General features: G+C 47.9%; 1 protein-coding gene across 1 annotated transcript; it reads left to right on the top strand.

Moving 5' to 3' along the window:
* Positions 1–657: 657 nt before the first annotated feature.
* LOC144098340 (uncharacterized) lies at positions 658–22,059 on the top strand. Its single transcript, XM_077630906.1, has 9 exons — positions 658–732; positions 3,361–3,423; positions 5,691–5,802; positions 6,956–7,044; positions 8,094–8,204; positions 13,241–13,432; positions 18,408–18,437; positions 20,441–20,494; positions 21,965–22,059. The coding sequence occupies exons 2-9, from the start codon at positions 3,373–3,375 to the stop codon at positions 22,028–22,030; spliced, it is 705 nt and encodes a 234-aa protein (XP_077487032.1). The 5' UTR covers positions 658–732; positions 3,361–3,372; the 3' UTR covers positions 22,031–22,059.
* The last annotated feature ends 499 nt before the right edge of the window (positions 22,060–22,558 follow it).

The raw sequence follows: 22,558 nt of genomic DNA, 5'->3' as shown, positions 1-22,558 counted from the left end.
GACGAATTTATGGCTGAGATACCCATACATACCCAGAAAGAGAAGAGGAATCATGTTTTACTGATAGAAATAATTTGTTGACGTTATTCTCAGTGTCTCTTTAAGACATGGTTCAGCGGCGTAATACAACGAGAAAAGGTGTTCAGCTTTGAGAAGGCAAGCGTAGCAGGGGGCGGCAGAAAGGTGGGCGGATGAGACTAAGAAGTTTGCAGGCATACGGTGGGCGCAGCTGGCAAAGGACAAGGTTAAGAGGAGAGACATGGCAGAGGCCTTTGCCCTGCAGTGGGCGTAGTCAGGTTGGTGATGATGATAAGGATCACGTATTGTATAGTGCGCGTTTGAAAAAGCATGACATCTATGATTACCATATTGTCTCAATTCATATGATGCATCTCTTAGTAGAAAGCTAAGCCTTGCCCGTAATGATAATACGAAAGCGCACAATAGCGTCTGACATACCGGCGCATGCAGATATATTCAGCGCACCGCCTAGCGAATCCCTGCTTTGTATGTTAGCAGGCGTGACCAGCACTAAACTTTAGCCATTTTTGCTAGCGAAAAAAAAAAATGCAAGGACGTGCGCAGTCAGCAGTGAGAAGAGGAAGAGGGTAATCTTGGGCCAGAACAGCGCGCGCATTCTGGAGAGAAGCAGAAGAAGCAGCGACAGCTGGCCAAGATCTCTGTCTCTTGCGACGCATCACCGCCGAAGGTCTTCTGCGTGCGAGCGTTTTAGTAAGTCGACGCCATACTCTTTCGACCTAGTACGCTGAGGGGTCGCTCAGTAACGTCCCGAGTACGAAAGAATTCCTCGCTTTCTCTCTGAAAAGGCGCCGCGTGGTTAATCCGCTTGCACCCTCCAGTCCCCTATAGACCGTTTACAGCACGCAGTTCTTCCGTTTGAGACCAGATGGCGCCACAGACGCGCTCGGAACACGGCGCCATTACGGACCTCGTAAGTCGCCGGAGTGTACGCCTCGATGCAGTAATGGAAATATCGCGGGTGGCTGCCGAAGTGTTCTTTGTGCGAAGATGGGGAAAGGCAGAGGAAATACGTGCTTTATTGTGGATTGCAAGAATTGCGACAAAGAGTTAAAGGTGCAGGATGCGATCGTTTGCGAGCCTCACGGAACCGAACTGCACAAGGAAGTACTGCCCCTGTTCGCGCCCATTTGCCATGCATCATTTCCGAACGGGCGAACGCGACAAACACGTCCGCCAGTGCTAGATGGCCAATATAGAAAGAACGGTTACGATCTTGGAAAATCTGCGAGGGTAAGTGCGCAACATTGCTTCATGATCAAAGTGTTCCGCCACCGAAACCGTCACTTCGTGCTTTCAGTTGCTGTGCAGTTGCGCCTACGTGTGTAGTGAGGCCCCATTGCTCGTAAGTTAAGGTGTTCGGCAATTGTAGTAACAGCAGCGCCGGAGGCCAGATCAGGTACGGAAAAGAAGGACGACTTATGGTCCTACATGCCGCTACTGTAGATCGTGCGCTGCACAGCCGTACGAACGGACAACGCTTACCGTCCGTGTATTGTATGCCGTCTTGGTGCTACTCTTGAACTTCGCTCCAAGTAGAGCGCTTTTCGTGGACCAGATTCGGAATACAGCATTTGCGTTACGGCTGCTGGGCTGGATGATTGCCACTTCCTCGCGGTCCATGCGAGACAGCCACTAAAAGTTACCCCCAGGCCAGCGCTCAGAGAGAAGCTGATTACTTACCACCAACGAGACCTCGAGCATTTTCATGTCCGCATATCGAGAGTGGAGCGTACCGCAATTTCATATGTGAGACTGACATAATTATGAACTTCGTGTAGTGTGAATGCGTTGCTGTGCGCGTTATAACTATTATATCGCGGAATCCTTCGAAACGATTGCGCGCCAGATTGTGAAGGCTGCTTGATGAATGGTACTGCTATACATGGTAGTTAACATTTGTGTGTCTATTTATTTTTGTCACCTTTGTGTGCTTAACAAACCAATAGAAAATATTTTCGGTTTCCTAAGCACCGTTAACAGGCTGCAAACAAATGCGTACGATGTGCATGCGAGCGTTTTAGAGCGGTGTCTGCGTGCATGTACAGAATACTACAACGACCTGCGCTGCCGCAGAAGCATTAAACCTTGCCGTTTAAGATAATAACAATAAAAAACATTCAGCAAAGCCTTCTGCGGACGCAAAGACAAGTATCAGGAAATCCATCCATCGGCTGGCTATGAAACCGGACACCGTTTTTAAGGCCACAAGAGATCAAATTAGAGTTCTCACGTGTCCTTCGAATCTTTGGACAAACCATACTGTCTCCTTCCCACTATTTTACAACCGTATCAGCCGAAACACAGCCTGTTGGAACCGAACCATCAGACGCGGCAGCCGTCGCGACGAGGCGCGCTCGGGGCAGTCAGGAGGCGTGCAATGGCGGCGTGCTCACGTGACCAAAGATGGCAGCCCCCATGATACGGCGCTGTAAAGCGTCTATACTGCGATGTCGGTCGACGTCACTGGCAGAAGGCGTCCTTTAAGGGGCACTGCGTTCTTGACGTATACGACTACAGACGTTCTTTCCAAGCTGCGATTTGGGTGCAGAATTCTTCGCAAGGTAACAGAGGATGACTGGACAAGATATGTATGAAATAATATATGAGGGTACATAGCCACAGTGCCAATAACCGCTGTGAGGGCTCAGTGGCTGTGGCATTATAAGCTGCTGAGCCCAAAGACGCGGGATCGAATCCCGGCCAAGGCGGCCGTATTTTGATATAGGGGAAATGCAAAACGCGCCTGTGTTGTGTGATGCTGTTATGTAGGCAACCATGGACATAACCGGGGGCGTGTGCCAGCGGTGGTGTGTGCGGTGTGCGGGCATGTGTGACCCGAGCTAGCGTTCTCAATACGATGTGTGGATTAGTTGCGCGTCTTACTGTAATACTTGTCTTTAATAAAGACTTAACAGAGGTCAGCACACGTTAAACAACCCCAGGCGGTACAAATGGATGCGGAGTCCTTCGCTACGGAGTCTCTCAAAGCCTCCACTATGCCGTTTCTGGATGCTAAGTCTCAACAGATCTCGCATACCATTATATAGTACCAAGGCGTGTACTGTGCGATGTCAGTGCACGTTAAAGAACCCCAGATGGTCGAAGTTTCCGGAGCCCTTCACTACGTTGTCCCTTGCAGCCTGAGTCGCTTTGGGACGTTAAACCCCCGTAAATCAAACCAAACCAGACCAAGGCGGAGCTACATACCTACGCTTGCCTAAATTTAGCATATCTATGTAATAGGCAATATATCTAAAAATACCTAATATGTAGCCTCTTTGAAGCTATGACAGGTATATATATGGCTTTTACTTGCAGGTGCATCCTGACATGTGCGTGATCTCCTCTAGGGAGACTGTAGTGATTGCCATCATTTGCGTGGTAAGTTATGCCTAGCAACACTTTGTGGGGAACGCGCGTGCGACACAAATCTGTACTTCGGTTGGCTAAGGAAGACGTTTGGGCGCATTTTTCCTGTAACACGAAGACTAGTTGTAACGCAACATGCAGGAGGCTTTCTACCTTATTGTCCGTTCTCTGTTGTACTGCAATCAGACTTCTGTTGATAACGCTGGTGTGTCCGCTCTACATTTGTGAAAAGAAGAGACATATAATTATTATTTTTTTTTTTCATTCGGACGTCCTTAGTACAATGAATTTATTGCTCGAATGACGAAGGACAGTGCTGTTACTTCCGGTACAAATCCGCTATGTTCGTAAGTACGCGCGAAAATTCTTGCAGCAACGGCGCCGCAGCCATCATAGTTGGTTACGTGGTGCCAAAAGAAAATTGTCGTAGCAAAGAGTGGGTTTTAATCGAAACGGGACACAGCCGGGCAGAACGTTGCGTGGTTTTGACAGTGCATAATGCAGTCGAGGAGTGGGCCGGCCTGACACCGTGCCGAACAGGTACTTATGCTTTGCATGCGAACTGCAGTTCGCTTTATTTTTAAAGGCTATGTACTGTAACGTCATTAGCGTATTTATTGAAGGCTACATTCATCTTATAATAAACTGGACATCTCTAACTAAAACTTCAATTTGAAACCCAACGTTTCGAAGCCGGCTCGGCTCCTTCATCAGGGGTGACGGGGGGCAGTAGCTAGCGTCTTCAAATATGAAGGGGAGGAGGAGGTCGAAAGAAAGCTGTGATGCGAAAGGCGTGCGCAACATGACTCACAGCCTTAACCACCCCCTCCTCCCCCTCCCCCACGCCTTCATTGTCAGCGTTAAACTGAGCACGGCTAAAGTGTACTAGAAGAGGGCAGTGGGCTCACTGCCCGTCGTTCCCCGATGCCGTTCATGTCAAGCACGAAAGGTGGCGCCACCAGCAACTTCACTGTAGCTTCGTGCTGGTCGGCGCTGCTCGGTCGCTCACATATATGTACGCGCTGCTTTAATTCCTGAACCTACTTTTATGGGGGAAACGGCTGACGGACGCTTCGTACATGATCTGCAAAGGAATTCATTAGTTAGCGTTTGTATGCCTAAAGGCCGCGGCGCGGCGCTGATGTCAACTTCACTGTAGCGGGCCGTGTCGACCGTGTTGGAGCACGTGCGTGAAGCAAAAATCGTTGACATTTCCGGCGCGCCCGCCAGTGGGAGCTTGGCTGGAGAGTAAGCCCACTGCCCCCTTCTAGTACACTTTAGCACGGCCGATGATCGCCAAGCATGTTCGTTCTTTCACTCCCTCCTTTATCCCTTCCCTTACGGCGCGGTTTAGGTGTCCGCCGATATATGAGACAGATACTGCGCCATTTCCTTTCCTCAAAAACCAATTATTGTTATTATTGCTATCGCCGCCGCCGAGCTTCTTTGTGGGCCCAAGTCAGCCCAATAAAGAGCTCGTTTCAGTGACGCCTGTCTGCTCTTCTGTTGTCCCTGGCGTTGTCACTACCGTGTGACAATACCGAGGGAAGGGGTCCGACTGGGTATGATTGGTACGATAATCGTTCCTTGTACGCTCTCGTCCAGCGGTGCTAGTGAATGCTAGACCTCCCGAGTTCAGCGCAAGCGTAGTAAAAGTAAAGAAAAATTCGCGGACACTCAATCTCTGCCTTAAGGGTATGACGCGATAACGTTAATGGGTCCCTTCAGTGGCCTGGTGTCCTCTTCGCATATCACTTAGCTGACACGACAGCGTTATTTATTATTTCTCATTTTATATTTTTATTTCGAAACATTTCATTCTTGCTATTTTTCATAATTTTTCTTTTCCACAAAATACATACGGATTCCCTTTAACCACTCAGCCGCTGCGGTGGCTCAGGGCTTATAGCGCTCGGCTGCTGAACCGAAAGACGCGGGTTCGATCTTGCGGCCCCGGCGGTCGCATTCCGATGGCGGCGAAATGCTAGAGGCTCGCGTACTGTGCGATGTTGGTGCACGTCACAGAACCCCAGGTGGTCGAAATTATCCGGAGCTCTCCACTACGGCATTCTCCACAACCTGTTTCGCTTTTATGCCCCGTAAAACCAAATCAACCCATTTTCTTTTTCTCCAACTTTTGGCGCACATTGTTGTCAGCAGAATGCTGTCACGCACAGCAAATCTTAGAACACAACCGCGTAATGACTGCAACGCCTTCTAAGCAGAAGGTAAATGTGTGTACTACATCGGGAACGGCATGCTTCTCTTCTACGTCGCAGTTCATCAACGCGTTCAACGTGGTCTACGTGCTGAGACCCGAGATCAAGGAGGTGTTGATGGAGCAGGAGTGGTTCGACTATATTCCGGACGTGCACAACGTGAGCAAATTTGGTCAGTGTACGCCTTTCCTGCACTCCGCTTTTCATTTTACACATTTCCCTAGAAATAAAGGAAATCGGTGCAAGTACAATGTGTGTGCTGGTACGCAGGCGCCAAAAATGCTCTGAGATCGCACGGCGAAGTCTAATTATCCCGCTTCGAACAAAAAATGTTACATTTTAAAAGCTACGCATCGGTAGTACTACTTAGGTAGTTTGTCAAAAACGAACCTCTCATTTCCTTTACGTTGTCTCTCTCTCTCTCTCTCTCTCTGTGTGTGTGTGTGTGTGTGTGTGTGTGCGTGCGTGCGTGTGTGTGTGTGTGTGTGTGTGTGTGTGTGTGTGTGTGTGTGTGTGTGTGTGTGTGTGTGTGTGTGTGTGTGTGTGTGTGTGTGTGTGTGTGTGTGTGTGTGTGTGTGTGTGTGTGTCCCCATAGTAGACAGCCGCTCACTTCTACGTGACTCCATGGCCCCAATCATAGCCATGAGGGTGTTCCACCCCGGTCAAGGATGAAAATTTGTGATAACGATAAGCTCAATATTTTTTTTTTTGCGCCAGATAAAAGTCAATAAATGGATGTCCCCTCTCTCCCAACTACCTTCTCTAAGAGTGGACCGTAAACCGCCCCTGATCCATCTTTATCGTTTCCAGCCACTGTACACTTTCTCGTAATTTGCCGGCAGCGAAGAGAAATTTAGAGAAATTTTGCGTGCTGGAAATGTACTCAACCATAAGAGTTAGCTGGGCTATACATCGGTACGTTGACGAAGCTGCAGATAGCGCCTCCAAATTAGAGGCATAATGCGCAAAGCAAGTAGTGCGTACGCTATGTTTTGTAATTTATTGGCAGTGAATTTTTGATTGCAAACCCTATGGCTTAGTATAGACAGAAACAATGTGCGAGACACAGGAGACCACTGCGCAAATTAACATCTTATACGAAGAGACAAACGTCAAGAACTCAAGGCAAGATATATTACAAACAAAAAAAAGTTAAATCAAGCAGCACATTCGCAAAAAAATCCGGTTGCATCAGAACAATGCGTAAATAATATACATCGCTAGATCGAACTTTTTATTACGCCTTATTTAAAGTTCGAAATAAAACAGTGCGCAAAGGAGAAACATCAAAACGATGCTTAAACATTGCTATTTTTTGTGTGCAGTGACCGCTAAGACGTCGGACTACATCTGGCTCGGCCTGGCCGGGATAAGCATCTTCTTCGACGTGTTGATCTTGGCCGGGACCACCCAAGTAAGTGTCGTGAAGAGAGGATGGCGCATGCATTCTGGCTTAGATTGCAATGGGGACGCGTACTTTGACGAGACGTGTAACACTCCGGGGAATACACAACCAGTGGTCTTTTAGGGTGACAGGGATAAGCGCGGTCACGCAGTTTACCCAGAATAAGGCTGAAGAACGAGAAGAAGTTCTCTGTTTATAACTGAGCGGGCGAGTACGCGGCTAAAGTAAATTTATCCTTGGCTTTGATTCGACTTCGGCAAGCTGAGGTGAAGTTTCCGGCATTTATTTAAAATGTAGAGGCGCCCGTGGTATCAGTGAGCACACTGACTTCCAACGTGTTCGGTGTTAGCATTTGTTACAACTTCCTCAACTAATAGAATTTTCTAATGAGTAGAAAACCGGGTGACGCGTTGTACCCCGGGACACCTGCGTCGTGGCGCGGGAGGTCCGACGGTGTGCAAAGAAGTTTCAAAAGAAGGACAATGAGGTACCTAATGCTAGAGTACACTTATTAAAAGAACGCTAGCTACATTGCGAGTTGCTCCATCAGCCGCCACCAGCCCGCACAAGAGTTACCATTAAAAATAGAGAGTCAGAACAGTTCTGGTTTCTTTCTACATTCAAGGAGTGGCTGCAGCACAGCGATAGCCTCGCGGCGAGACCAGCGAGTGGTGTGTGTTGCTTTCGCGAAGCACCGGAATAAACGGCATAAGACTTACATAACCCACGTGGACTGTTGCAGACTATATAGTCAGTGCTCCTGCCAATACTTTTCTCAGATTCCTGGCCGAATCTGGCGCAGCGTAAGAGGCAGTGAATACGCCTAAGTCAAAAATAAATAAAATGTCTGCACTTTAATTGTTATTCTCTCATTGACCGAGTGCATCGCCACGAACATTAGGGGAGCATTAAGAGAGCAGTTATTACTCCCTTAGAGAGTATCGGAAAGGGACATCGGCCACAGTCTCCTCCCAAACTAACTGCAGTTCGTTCCATTTTACCTTTTTTTTTTTCTGGGGTGAAATATTGCTGACTGCTCAGTGTGCCGTCGTTCGCAGTACGTCCCCGAACTAGTTGACGCCGGCATCACGTGGCACTACTTCGACCTTGGCGCCGATGCTGTCGTCGGCTTGGCGTCGGCCAATTACACTCGACCCCGGATCGTCACCGTAAGCTTCACGCGTACTGGTCAGACTTCTCATTCGTTGCATAGCAAACGCAGAAGATGGACAAAGGGAGGGACAGATGTGCATCTAACACGCCAGAGAAGTTTGGATGGCTGAACAACCAGCTGCCTGCTCCCGGCCACAGAAACCTCCCCCGGAGAGCCTGTGCGGTGCGACTATAGCCGTCTCTAATCCACCTGCAAGGCCACGTGCTGCTTTGGTTATTACACGGGCGCATAGCCGCATTAGGTGTATGTGCGAATACCGGCGACAGCAGAAATGAAAACAACTGCCTTAAGCACGTGACACACGCAGTTCTCGGTACCGTTACCCACAGGTGTTGTTTCCTATTGTCTAACGATTTTCTTTCTGCTTGTCCGAAAACATAGGTGAGGACAGTCGCGGTCCCAACAGCATACAAAACGCCGCAACCTTTTATACTTTCCTTGTCGTCAATTAATATCGGCTTCATTTTTCTCGAAAACCCTGTGCGGTGGGTTAGCGGCTATGACGGCTAATTAGCTGCTGAGCCCAATGTCGAGGGAACGATCCCCGCCGCAGTGACTGCATTTCGGCGGAGGCGATATGCACGAAAAAGCCCAAAACACTCGTGTATTGACGTTTCGGTCCCCACTGGAACAAAAAAGAAACGTTTTTTAAAAAATTAAATCGGAGCCCTCTGCTAAGGCTTGCCACATAGCATTTTTAAATATTTATTAAAAATAATTTTTGTTAAATGGCTAAAATGCCTTAAGGTTAGCTTGACAATAAAAATATTGCCGCCTTACTCATGCAAACATCGCTGAGCATGCATCTCGATGACGAGCCTGTCCGACAAACCGAGTTCATGATTCAGGCACTGTGTCTTACGAAAGGAAAATGTTACAGATGTTTCGCATTCAGCGGCTCTGGAGTGTTTCATGTCCACGGCGTGCAACCAACTTATTCAGAGAGTTAGCCGTTGTCAGCTAAATTTTAAAGTTGGCTTTAAATGCATCTTTTTTTCTGTACGAAGTTGCTTAGAATCAGACATCTAGCTATCCTCGCACCATGCAAGGTTAGGCGTTCGTATGGCTAACATGCAATTCCACGCAGAATAGTGTCGACAAGCCAATATCTCTAGTACGCTGCTAATTAAAGCGAACTGTGCATCAACCATGTACGTTTATTGGCGCATGACTGGTGTGTCTATCAAAGAAGTGTACAGCACAGGAAGTAGCTGGAAGGGACATTCTTGACCAGTAATTGAAAACTGGTTTTTGGGGAAAGGAAATGGCGCAGTATCTGTCTCACATCTCGGCCGACACCTGAACCGCGCCATAAGGGAAGGAATAAAGAGGGGTCAGAGAAGAAAGGGAGAAAGAGGTGCCGTAGTGGAGGGCTCCGGAATAGTTTCTACCACCTGGGGATGTTTTATGTGCGCTGACATCGCAAAGCACACGGGCGCATTTTACTTTTCGTCTCCATCGAAACGCGGCCGCCGCGGTTGGGTTCGAACCCGGGTACTCCGGATCAGTAGCCGAGCGCTTTTTGACCAGTGCCATTGTATTTTTCTGATATATGGTCTTCATAGATTACGAAAAAGCATTTGACTTAGTAACAGAAGAGAGTAAAGTGGGTCAGGGAACAAACGGGGGTAATGACATTCTATTATAAATCGAGAAGAAGAAATAGGCTTGGGCGGGGCATATAATAGGAAGGAAAGATAACCGACGGTCGTTATGCGTTACGCACGGGATGATTCGAAGAGAAGGCAAGCGTAGCAGGGGGCTGCAGAAAGCTAGGTGGGCGGATGAGACTAAGAAATCTGCGGGGATAAGGTGGTCGCAGCTGGCACTGTACAAGGTTTATTGGAGAGAAATGAAAGAGGCATTTGTCATGTGAGGGCGTAGTCTGGTTGATGATGATTGCATTTTAAGTCGAAGAAAACGATTGGGATTCCAAGATAAGTTTACGAACTGTGCGTTTCGGACTCGTACCTGAAGCCACACCTAAATGGGTGTGCTAGGCATTTGATCTCGTTTTAAAAATTGCTAAGCACTATACTGATCAACTCATAGCACTTCTGTTTCTCAGACTGAATGCGCTTTCATGAACTGTATAACGACACATTAGACTGATATTAATGCGGTAGCATTTGAGCTGTCGCCACACCAAAACCGCTCCGTCAGATGTCACGAAATTTCCTGATTGGTTGAGACAGTGATGACGTCACAAGTTTCACGTGACCGCCAAGTACCAGAAACAGCGCGCCGCCAAATTTGAAAATCCATCACCACCGCACCGCAGCCGCCGCAGTGGCCCAGTGGTTATGGCGCTCGGCTGCTGACCCAAAGACGTGGGTTCGATGCCGGCCGCGGCGGTCGAGTTTCGATGGAGGCGAAGTGCTAGAGGCCCGTGTACTGTGCGATGTCAGTGCACGATAAAGAACGTCAGGTGGTCGAAATTTCCGGAACCCTTCACTACGGCGTCCCTCATAGCCTGAGTCGCTTTGGGACGTTAGCCACCCATAAACCATCACCACCGCAGTAGCTGGAAGGCTACGACATACTGAACTCGCTACCGGATGACGCGTTAAAAAAATGTATAAATACGTACATCACCTATGATTGCGAGTGGGACTCGAAACCGCGGCAGCCACAGATGAGCTTGGCTGGTCACTGCATTAGACCGCTATATGCGCCATCGTCGCAGCCGAACATCCGCGTGTTTGCTAATCTCCCGCGCTGTGGTCTAAAAGTCGTCGTATTCATCAGCTTCCATGCGTGCGCAGTGGATGCAGAACACATTGTTATCGCATTGCTCTGTTAAGGTGACTGAAGCGGCCCTATTATTATTAGCCTTATTAGCCCCATTAATAGAAAAGCCGGCGGCGTGTTTTAGTGCGTGTGTGCGCTACAGGTGGTACTGAAAATCCCAGCTATGGCAAGAGAAAAGTCGGCAGAGACACTTAATGTTTGAGAAGGCGTAATTTCGCCCGCTCACTTTGTGAACGCAGTCATCGAGCGCTGCGTCGTGATGTAACCCGATCCCACGCAGCTGGTAATTCTGCCTCTGCTTGGCTCTAAGCAGCCGTCGCCGCACCCCATCTGATCTGCGCGCTAACTTCGTGAAAGCGTCGCCGCTCTACCGCGACCCGCAATCCGCCTTAAGGGTATGATGCAATAGGTAGTGGAATGCCCATATATGCAGAATTGGTCTTTCTCTATTTAACATTCAAACATCCTTGGGAGTCATCACAACGCAGTGGTGCAGGCCAGTGCCATGGGATGGCAGGTGCTGCCGCCGGTGGGGCTTGTGCGATCCAGGTTGCCTCGAGCAACCTCGCGCGACCAATTTTTAATTTAACCGCCACCTGCCAGTGCGCTTGGATGGCAAGTGCTGCCACCGGCGCGACTTGTGCTATCCAACTTTGGGCGACCAATCATTAATTTAACTGCCAGTGCCCCGGGGTGGCAGGTGCTGCCACCGGTGGGACATGTGCGATCCAGGTTGCTCTCACTGAGCAACCTCTTGCCACCATGTCATTAATTTAACCGCCACCTGACAGGTTGCATGAGGACGCCATATTTTATGAATACCATCGAGTGACAACGCGCACACACACGCACGCACAGAAGGGTTTTCGCTTAATGGGGGCAAGTAAGGCTTGCGCCTTAAAATAGCGCGCAAGCCTTACTTCAAGCAGCCGTCATCAAGCGGCCGTAGGACGCACCGTCACGGTAAGCCGAGCACCGCCAATTCAGGCAATCATGATGTTGCGATTGAAGGAAAGATGAAAAGGAAAGCGAACGGGGCCTGCCCACTGGCTCAAGCTGAGGCACAATCGCTGCCACGTGCAGACAGAGGAGAGTGGAAAGAGATGTGAAATAATAATAATAATAATTGGTTTTGGGGAAAAGGAAATGGTCTCATATATCGTTGGACACCTGAACCGCGCCGTAAGGGAAGGGATAAAGGAGGGAGTGAAAGAAGAAAGAAGTGCCGTAGTGCAGGGCTCCGGAATAATTGAACAGACGCGCTGAGAAGTGAGAGGAAAGATTGAACGAACAGAGTGAGTGATTGAGTGAGTTTGAGTGAGTGCATAAGCTTTATTGTCATAATTGGAATCAGTGAGGCATAGTGGAGGCGCGCGTCGGCTATAAGATACCCCCCCGCCCCCCCCCCCCCCCCTCCCCCCCAACATGCTCATTCGCCTATATATACCATTCATTGGCTAACCTCAATGTGGCACCAGTTTTTCCGACTACAATCGTACCAAAACTGTGAGCAACCGTTATCGTACAGCGTCCCGGGTGGTGTCACACGACTTCTCGTTGCATATACTTATATATGGCCTAGCTTGTGACAGGGATTCGAACCGATGACATATACACCTTCATATGTATGGCTTTCCAGAATGCCTCCCCTTAAGGGACGGTTGCGGCGTCCACCGAGATATGAGACAGCTACTGCGCCATTCTTTTCCTCAAAAATCTTCGTGTTAAAAGTTTGACGCAACCGTCAGTCGTCCACCGTCGCGGGTGCTTTCATTCGGCTTCTTCTTGCACATACCATACGCTTTCTAGTCAGGTTGGAGGCTAGCTCGCGACAGGTTTTCGAACCGAATGTCCCAGTGTTTCACTCGTATCTCTGTGGATTAAGATTTTTGCTATGGGAGGGGGGGGGGGGGGGTGGCACAGTATCTGTCTCAGATTTCGTTGGACACCTGAACCGCGCCGTAAGGGAAGGGGTAAATGAGGCACTGAGAGAATTGAGCGTTTGTGGAATCAGGGTTCGGAGGCATGTCGTCGTTTCATTTCTCGGTGCACAACCTGCGTCGAGGTCGAACCTCACGATGACACATAATGCTTTCGCCTTTACAGCACGTAAGCAGTCTTAAGTTACCTCTAAATTTTTTTGCTCATCGTCTGTGGTACGCTTAGAATCAGTGCCTGCAATTCTACTACACTGGCACTGCGATGTGCGAAAAATATGTACATGCATTCCCGCGAATGTGCTTACTTGAACCAGGCTTGTACCGATCTGTGCTGGTGCAGGAGAAGACCGAGGTGAGCAAGAATCCGTCCCATAGAAGATTCGGCTGCGGGGAGGGTGCATCGTCGTGTCCGCCGTTCCACGCTGCTCGCGACAACGCAACGGACGCTGCTGCTGCGGACAACGCGACGACGACGCCCTTTTCCAGCGAAAGCAGCCGCCGGGTCTTCGCGGTCGACGACGACGACGAACCGGTTCGTTTATTCCGTCTTAAAGTTGACATGCTTTCCAGTTGGACGGCGGCAGTCTCACGGTGCGCTCACACCAGGACATTCGACGTCAAGAACGAGCATGATTCGCCGTTGCGACTCGCATTCCGGCGGAAAACCCGGCGGAAAGCGGGGTCGGTAATAATAATAATAATAATGACAATAATAATTGGTTTTGGGGAAAGGAAATGGCATCTGTCTCTGGACACCTGAACCGCGCCATGAGGGAAGGGATAAAGGGGGGAGTGAAAGAAGAAAGAGGTGCTTGCATTCTTATTGTACCGGTTTTTCCGAGTGCGATCGGTAATAATAATAATAATTGGTTTCTGTGGAAAGGAAATGGCGCAGTGTCTGTCTCATATATCGTTGGACACCTGAACTGCGCCGTGAGGGAAGGGATAAAGGAGGGAATGAAAGAAGAAAGGAAGAAAGAGGTGCCGTAGTGGAGGGCTCCGGAATAATTTCGACCACCTGGTGATCTTTAACGCGCACTGACATCGCACAGCACACGGGCGCCTTAGCGTTTTGCCTCCATAAAAACGCAGCCGCCGCGGTCGGGTTCGAACCCGGGAACTCCGGATCAGTAGCCGAGCGCCTAACCACTGAGCCACCGCGGCGGGTACGCGCGATCGGTACGGAACTGATTTCTGCATGCGGAAAAACCGGTACAATAAGAATGCAAGGAGCAGGTCGTACTTGCCCCTCGTGTGTTGACTTCGCCCGCAACCCTGTTACAGTGCACCATAGTTGGTAAGGTGCACTGAAACCCCTCGAAAAGTCACGAAAAAGCTTCATTACAATGCGGATGGAAAAATTCCTCGAGGTAGCGGAGTATATGCGCAGATTTTAAACAAACTTTACTCGATTCTCGTTATCTTTGCGAATGGCCTGTGAAGATATCTATCCCGTGGACGATTGCCCCATTGGGTAAATAATTTTCTTAAAATCTTGACTGATTGCGCAAGGAAAAAAGTCCCAACCCTTTCGCGGGTCTCCAGAGGGGCCAAAAGCAGGGAGTCATTTGTGGCTAATGAACTGTGTTGCTTGTTTTACACTCCATTTATTTGTTATGTGCATGCCCTCGTGTGCAGACCAGGGTCTAGCCAATATGTAATGCCTTCACTCCCAGAGCAGTCGCCCGCCCCGTTCTCTTTTTCCAATGAACGTCTTCACGAGCTGGTGAAACTCATTGATCGCTTCGGCTTGTTCCGGCAAGCCGCGACCAGTGATCAGCTTGCAGGCCTTTTTAGCGTTGATCCGAACATGTGCCTACACTGTGATGAATACCCTTCCCTGTACTACACCACCTGGGCGTGCAAAAAGATTGGAGGACGCTTAAGCTTCGCCTTTAAGAGTGGAACGCGACAGCGTATTGCAGCACTGCTAGGGAGTCCACGGAACGCCATCTTCGGCGCGACGCCTTGTCCGCTAGACAAATCGCTCTGCTACGTGCGGTGAAACGGACGCGCTGAGCGGCAAACCACGTAGAAGCGCTGCCAGGCGCTTTGCCGAAACGCGCGGGACTCAAGTAGCAGTCGTAGTTCGTCGGCACATCGTTCTCGACAAACCCACCAACATAGCTTCCGCGCCGAACGAACGGGCAGCGAGCAGCAAGCTTCGTGGTGAACGCGCGGCCCCACGCGCCCGAACGAGACGAGCGGGGGGCGCAGTTAAAATTATAGAGCGACCTTAGGAGGCGCTGAACACACTGGAAGGCGCTAAAGTCACTGGAACGGGAAAAGTACCGCATTCGTTTTCTCTCGGCGCTGCGCCGGCCGGCCAGCGCGCGCGCGCTCCCGAATCGTTCTTCGCGGTCACGCGGTCATTCCTGGCCATAAATGGTCCGCTCGCTTCTTTCTCGCGTCCGCCGGCACAGATAATCCGGAGCATTACGTAGCACTTGCTCTTATGGGCCGAGATAAGCGTGCACAGCAAGCGGCGCTGGACCAAATATGGCGGCTAGTTGCGGTACTTTTCCCGTTCCAGTGACTTAGAAGGCGCTGCCGTCGCGCGCCATCTTTTGGGCCAGTGGCGTACATTGCGAGGAGGACGAGGAATAGGAGGAGATATTTTTCGCTCACGCACGACGCCGACGACACCGGCTTTTCTGCGACACGAGCTCCTTAACGCTGTCGCGTTAAAATCCACCCGGCAGTACCCCCTGTCCCTAACCCCATCCCCACCGCCGCCGGATGGGAAGCCATGCTATCTAGGTAGGACCTGGATGACCAGCGCAAAGTGGTGGACTGGACCAGGTTAACGGTAGCTGCTGCAGAATCTCTGGACTGCATGTCCCTCCATCATGGGGCAAACTTCTTTATTGGACCCTATAAATGTTTTCCATGAGCTTCATCACCATCAAGCACAACACGCATGCCACACTCGCTAGATGGGCAAGAGCTACCACACGCAATGTGTCGGAGGGCACGCTGTTTATATGCTGTTCTAAAAGTGAGCCAGTCTCAACATCTGGAATTAAGAGTCACCACTATTTGTTGCGAATTGCATTGAGAGCGAAAGCAGAATTTTTACACCATGGCGCAGCACTGCCACTCGTCAATTTGTCATTGTTTAAGATTCCTTTCATTCCAGTGGCAGAACACGTTCCGAGGTACTCAGTGTGGGTTCGTCCGTGGGGTCTGCTGAAATTTTCCTCCACTTTGACGTTGTTCATAGCCTATGTGCAGGTTCGGAAAGTTGAAAACCACATACCATACTAATCCTCTGAAGTCGCCCACTTCTACGGGGCTGTCACGGAACTAATTAGTTCGTGAGGAGAGTGTTAACACTCTCCTCACGTCCACTAATGCTCTACATTATCGGATGGCGTGACACAGCTCACTGTCCCAACTATTTAGAGATCAAGGCACATACTCAACTCATGTAACGCTACCATGACCTCTCTATTTTCCTTATCCTCCCCTTCCTTCCTAGAGTGCTTGGGGCTTGGCAGGTCATCAGCAGGCCTTGGGGGAGCAAGTGCTCTTCTTCACCGGGCCTTAGTGTTGGCCCAAAATAGTTTTTCCTCCTCCTCCTTCGTTCTTCACCTTTTCACTTGCCGCGCGGCTGAAAACATTTATTAGAAATCACAAAAGTATACATTGGAGAACAAGGTTGGGTCCTTTGTCCAAAACTTCACTGTCGCTTACAGCCTTCTGCGTCGTTCCCTTTACTCAAAACCAATTCTTTCTCTATAACCAAACTGCCGCGGTGGCTCAGTGGTTAGGGCGCTCAGCTACTGATCCGGGTTCCCAGTTTCAAACCCGACCGCGGCGGCTGCCTATGGAGGCAAAACGTGCGATGTCAGTGCATGTTAAAGATCCCCAGGTGGTCGAAATTATTCTGAGCCCTCCACTACCGCACCTCTTTCTTCTTTCACTCCCTTCTTTATTTGGCATGGTTCAGGTGTCCAATGATATATGCGACAGGTACTGCACCATTTCCTTTCCCCAAAAACCAATTATTAATTATTATTCTCTACATTTTAATTTCATTCACTTCTTGTCAAGTACAACACACAAATCACTGCGATAGTGTAGAACTTGCCTCTAAAAACGCCTTTTTGTTTTAAATGAGTTTAGTCAATCCCTTCACAGAACCTTATTATTTAAAGGAAATTTCTTTTTAACGCATCATTCTCTCTTCATGTGCAAGTATTCTTTCACTGCAGAATGAGAGACCTCTAACCGACACTGGTGCCTCATGTAGTAGCTGTTTATGTCTGAAAGCGACACATACCTGCTGCAAAAGTATGCAGTGATGCAGGGCTTCAGATTATTTTAGGATACCTGGCCTACGCTATCGCAGCGCACGGGCGTTTTTGTATTTTTTTTCCATCGTATAATACGGCGTCGCAGCTGGTCACCCGCGACCTTGGTATCAGCAGGCGAACGACAAAGGGACTGATCCAACCATGGCGAGTAAAGTTATTAAAGGAATAGACACCCATTCGTAAAAGTCTCTTCGAAAATGCTGCAGGGAATGTATGCTTCAAACATGCTTATGAGGGCAACTAGGTAAATGCTAACAGCCCTAGTTTGGGTTTTTAATATTGAAGATACACTACTCACGTTTGAAGTTCTGGTTAAAGTCACGCGAAATGCCTTGTGTAGTTGTAAACACTGTACACACTGTGTATAATTAAGCGTTCGCTATTTTATGCCGATAATCGTGAGAGCCCTCAATAGAGGCTGTAATACAACATTGTAGTCGTGTCCACGGAGCAATCGTGGAACTCCCGTTCTCAGTAGACCGCTATGGTTAGGTAATGTTTGTGCTTTGAAAGAAAATCGGCTTCTACCTGGCTGTGTGGTGCGAGGTCATTGAGAGCAGTGCATGCCACTGTGGATTCTATATGAACTTGGTTTTAGAGTGCAGCTCATAAACGTTGACGTAACAGGGTGCGCAGGCCATCTATAGATTGCTGCAACTTGTTCAGAGATGCCGCTCAGAGAAGTAAATCACACGTCGTAGTGTGCCGAAAGCTGGCGCGGTGCGAAAGGAATCGCCTGTGCGTGCCGCAGAAATGCCCAGAAGCTTGGAGAAACAACCGCTGTTTACACATATACATAGAGAGTGCGTAACCTTGTGTGTGCTGTGTGATGCTTTCTCTCCACTTCGCTCACGCGCGGCGGCAACGGGTTGGAGAGAAGAAACTCGAAATCTCTGGAAACCTCACTCCTCGCCTGTCCAATGGTGACGCGAGCCTTGGAGGAAGGGTGAAAGAGCGTTTCTACAATGGACATTGTGTGTGTGTGTACCTGCTTTAGTTCAGTCAGTCAGCATGTGCCGTAGTTCCAGATTTGAAGAAGCGTGCGCAAAGTCAACACCTAAAGAGCTACGCTCCAATTTCGCATTAGAAAGTATGGTAATCGTAGGTGATTTTTTTTCATGTGACAGTTTGTTTCGTGCTTGCTCGCCTTTATCGCAAATAACGGTAACCTGCAGCTTTTATTTGCAGGGCCCCTACGATGTTCTATTTCTACCGCCTGTAAGCATACTCTTTAATATTCCACCTACCATTGAAGCGCTTCCGAAGTCTCCCTGCGGGAAATCAGTAGTCTAAATTATGCCAAAGATTGGACAATTAGACAGTTATCAATATTTAAGCCCTCGGTGTACTTTGTTATTCAGTAATGTCTTCTGTTCGCTTATAAGAATGGTCAGTAGACTTCTTAAGGATTCTATTGCCTTCCTATAGATATTTTTGTTCATAGTCTACAGACTGTGTACAGACAAAAGTCTGCTAAAAGTGTAGGCCGTATATCTATAGATTGACTAGAGAATGTCTGTAGGATTTCTATAAACCAGCCTAGGATTTGTCCATAGAAACTTTATAGACTTCTATAAAAGTATATTGGCAGCCTATAGACTGTCTAAAGCAGCTTTTGTAAAGGTTGTACAAGAGTACTTTACGTTACATTGTATTGATGCTTTCCCTGTATACGAGTATTATCAGGAACATATTCATCTTGCTTTTGTATCTTGTTACACTACTTGCTGTATGTTATAAGTGTTACTGTACTGGCTCCTGCACCTCTCAGTAATGGTTTAGCCCGACAGCACCAATAAAAATAAAAATAAATAATTATGGAACTAGGCATAAGAGGGACGTAGGTATATTTGCCTTAACTACCCCTACTTGCAAATTGAATCACCCCCCAGGTAGCATTGAAATATAACAGAACTCTACCGTTAATACGGTGCTTTTCCTTGTTTGTGAAAGGTTCTAAATTCCAAATAAATGTTTGAATAACCTTTTCCTAACCTATAAGCATTTAAACGACTTATATGATATATACAACTTTTGATAAAATGGTAAAGTAACCTTGCAAGACCAGATATCCTTGAATGTGAGATTACTAAAATTCATTAAACACTTTGCGAGGAGCAAGGGGCAATGAGGGAGACATGTACTAAAATACAGCATAACTGATACATGTAACTTATACACTTGCCTTCTAATGGATAGCATGGCCTTAAGCTTATATAGCCAGCTGTGAAGGGAGTCCCATAAGTAATGGCGGTAAACGGATAGTATGCAGTTTTCTAATGAAATTCCGCCACTGCATGCAATCTACAGCAGGCACCATCTGAGATGAGTAACTGCAAAATACTGTTAGCAGGAAAACGTCCAACAGTGCGAACAGTGAGAAAAGTTTAGAAACTCAATGATTGAGATATATTACGTTGTTTTATAGTTATGATATGAACATTATAATATTTAGTACAGCAATTTTGTTTTATAGTTATGATTTTAAAACCAAAATAACATTTTGAATACAAATTTAGCATAATATTTGAAATACCACATAGAATGTTATTCATTAATTTTATATAATAGCATAATGTTCGAAAGTACTATGTAACATTGCTGCTACTTACACAACATTTAGCATTTTTATAATGTTGTTTAAGTGTACGGTGCTAACTGGGCAGTGCCTATTCACGAATAGCAGCTCTAGCCGTTTCAAGACAGACATTGCAGCATAAATTTGTCACTACGGCTGAAAGTCATCAAAGGTGTGCCATGCTTCTGATGCACGCTTGGGCCCTGTGAGCAGATGGGCACCTGTGTTCTTGATCTAGGAAAGGACTTGACCTGAACAGTACTAAAATACACCTCTCCCCCCAACCCAGTGAAGCACTTGGTACTCACTCATGACATCTCAGTGACAGCCCCCCCCCCCCCCCCCCCCCCCCCCCCCCCCCCCCCCCCCCCCCCCACCTCTCTGAGCTCCTTATTCCACTTGAAACTGCCCACATAGCCTCCATATTTCAAAATACGGCACATTGATTATTTTCAGTTTCGTACATCTGCTTGTGTAGTTTATTACGCTGCTCCTCACGTGTGCATGCAAGCTATCGCCAACAGGGCGTTGCAGTCCATAGATGGTGCCTCCCTTTAGTAGCGTCTGAGAGGACAGGATGCAGATGATGCACGGATTATAAACCGGGGTTTTCAGCTGTTCTGTATACCTTTTCACAATGCAGACGGTGCGGCAGTTTTTTCACTTCAGCTACGTCTTTTGTCGTGCCACTTGCAAGGTGAGTCGTTATGCGCGCGCATGGCGTTGTTTCAAGAGGTTAAAGGGCTGTTGGAGATAACCCCATCCAGTCATACAGCGACGGCAGATAAGGGCATGTTCCCCGGTTGTGCTGCATTGGCATGACTGCTTCCCGCTGATTGTTCAGCATGCGATGATATCATGCATAATGTTGCTGCAACTCTATATGGAAACATGCCATTTGCGTAGCCTGAATAGTGACGTCACGAGTATCGACACTGTGACGTCATGCGAACTCTATCTGGGGAGGCAAATAATTATGAAGAAACAGTATTATAACCAAACAGCTGTTGATCAATATTGCATTACGCGAAGGTAACCATCCCGTTTTTTTTTCTTCGATTTGTTCTTAGTAAATATCAGTTCTATACAGGTCTCTCTAGGTATATTGGCAGTTTGCCCGTCACTTGATTTAAATTCATGATGCCAAGACTGGAAAAGACTCCGTGATTGGCGTTCGAAAGTGAATTAGCTGGTGGTGGCGATGCCTGTATTTCATTTTTTAAACCCTTTCTAGCTTAGCTCTGTTATCAGTAAACATAGCCCTTTGTCATTAGAACGAGGTAATCTGTGGATCCACGCTAACTTCAAGTTATCTTCGGACCTCACATCGAAGGGGGTCTCTAGTGATTCGAGAACAGGCAGAGAAGGAAAAAGGGGAGAGAGAGAAAGCGGCTGGCAGCCTGTTTTACACACTGTTTTATGCAAATGGGAGCTATAACTTTTAAAGGCTCTTGTTTGCTCAGTTCAGGACGTTAACCTGAAGCAAATGATCCCCACGTTCTGCCAGTGTGCTTGATGTTGCTGTTGAGCCCTGGAGCTGAGCAGATAGCTTGGACTGTCTCGTCGTGTGAGGACATGGGTTTCCCGTTTTCTTAACATTGTGTGGCTGACAAGTTTGTATTTTTCTCTGTCTCTGGTTTTAGGAAATGCGTCAGTAATTCTTATTAGAAATCACAGCAAAATTTTAGAAATGACAGGGAAGAAATGTTCTGACCGCCTGTGACAATAAAAAATGATTGCGTGCTTCGGATTCATGCAGTCCCTACATTCTAGTACGGTGGGTATCAGATGCTCCAATCGTCAATATTGGTGGGGGTAAGACCCCCCCTCACTTTAAGTAGTGACCAAAGCTAAGCACTTGAGTGTGTCACCACGTGCAAAGTGCCACGCATGCTGCTGTGAATAGCACTTAACTGTATGCGAGAGTCGCGACTCCACCAACAGGGTACGTGACATATCACACGGCATGTGTGTTTACAAGCATATGCCAGTCAACAAGTTAGAGCAGCTTAGGTGTAGTACCAGCAGTGTCTGCACAATAATATTTTTGCTGCATTTTTTGCAAAAAAATAAATAAAATAAAGGAACGAAGGACTGCAGTGAAATCCTGAATTCTAGGAATTCTATGTTTCTCTAACACCCCAATGTTCATTCTTTTCTCTTCCAGTTTGAGACTCTCGGAGCCTTTGCTAGCTACAGCAGGCGTATGATAAGGAGGGAGTACGTCTTTTGAAATACAATTTGATGCTCGTGAAGTTATATGCCATACAGTTGTGTTCCTCATTGTCTCATTCACTTATTTTACATGCAGAACCAGTTCAGAAACAAAAGTGGACGATTTTGCCCATGGGGCCATGCCCACTTGACATCACGTTGTTTGGGCCAGGGAGACGTCTATTCTTTTTGGAGTTTCAGCTTACCAGCTTGCTGGTTTCCGCAATATTGCTTGAAACACGCATGCAGTGCATATTTCCGAGCATAAATGTCCAGGGATTACCAGGAGCCATTTGCGCTCCTCCACCAAAAGTCACACGGGCAGAATACCGGTTGCGAAGGCCGGGTAGAGCAAGCAATTGAGCACAGGTCCAGGCTCGAATAGTTGGCGCTTTTTCTGCCTTGCACCACTTGTCAGCTCTGCTGCTGCAGGGTGCAGCAACGTTTATGCGGACTCTAAGTAAACATGAAGTAGACATTACATCACCGGTGTCATGTGTTTGCTCGCTGACAGCCTATAAAAATACTTTAGCAAGGTGAAAAGTTG

Source organism: Amblyomma americanum, chromosome 7 (assembly GCF_052857255.1).
Source record: "Amblyomma americanum isolate KBUSLIRL-KWMA chromosome 7, ASM5285725v1, whole genome shotgun sequence".
NCBI classification, from domain to species: Eukaryota; Metazoa; Arthropoda; class Arachnida; order Ixodida; family Ixodidae; genus Amblyomma; species Amblyomma americanum.
Note: the sequence above shows the minus strand (reverse complement) of the source record. Positions and strands in the feature narration are given on the sequence as shown.

What these genes read in the sequence shown, in the direction of transcription:
- LOC144098340 (XM_077630906.1), top strand. Translation starts at nt 3,373, where the DNA reads ATGTGCGTGATCTCCTCTAGGGAGACTGTAGTGATTGCCATCATTTGC. An exon ending in TCTTGGCCGGGACCACCCAA is followed by an intron (nt 7,045 to 8,093) that starts GTAAGTGTCGTG and finishes CGTCGTTCGCAG; the next exon opens with TACGTCCCCGAACTAGTTGA. An exon ending in TCGACGACGACGACGAACCG is followed by an intron (nt 13,433 to 18,407) that starts GTTCGTTTATTC and finishes TTTTATTTGCAG; the next exon opens with GGCCCCTACGATGTTCTATT.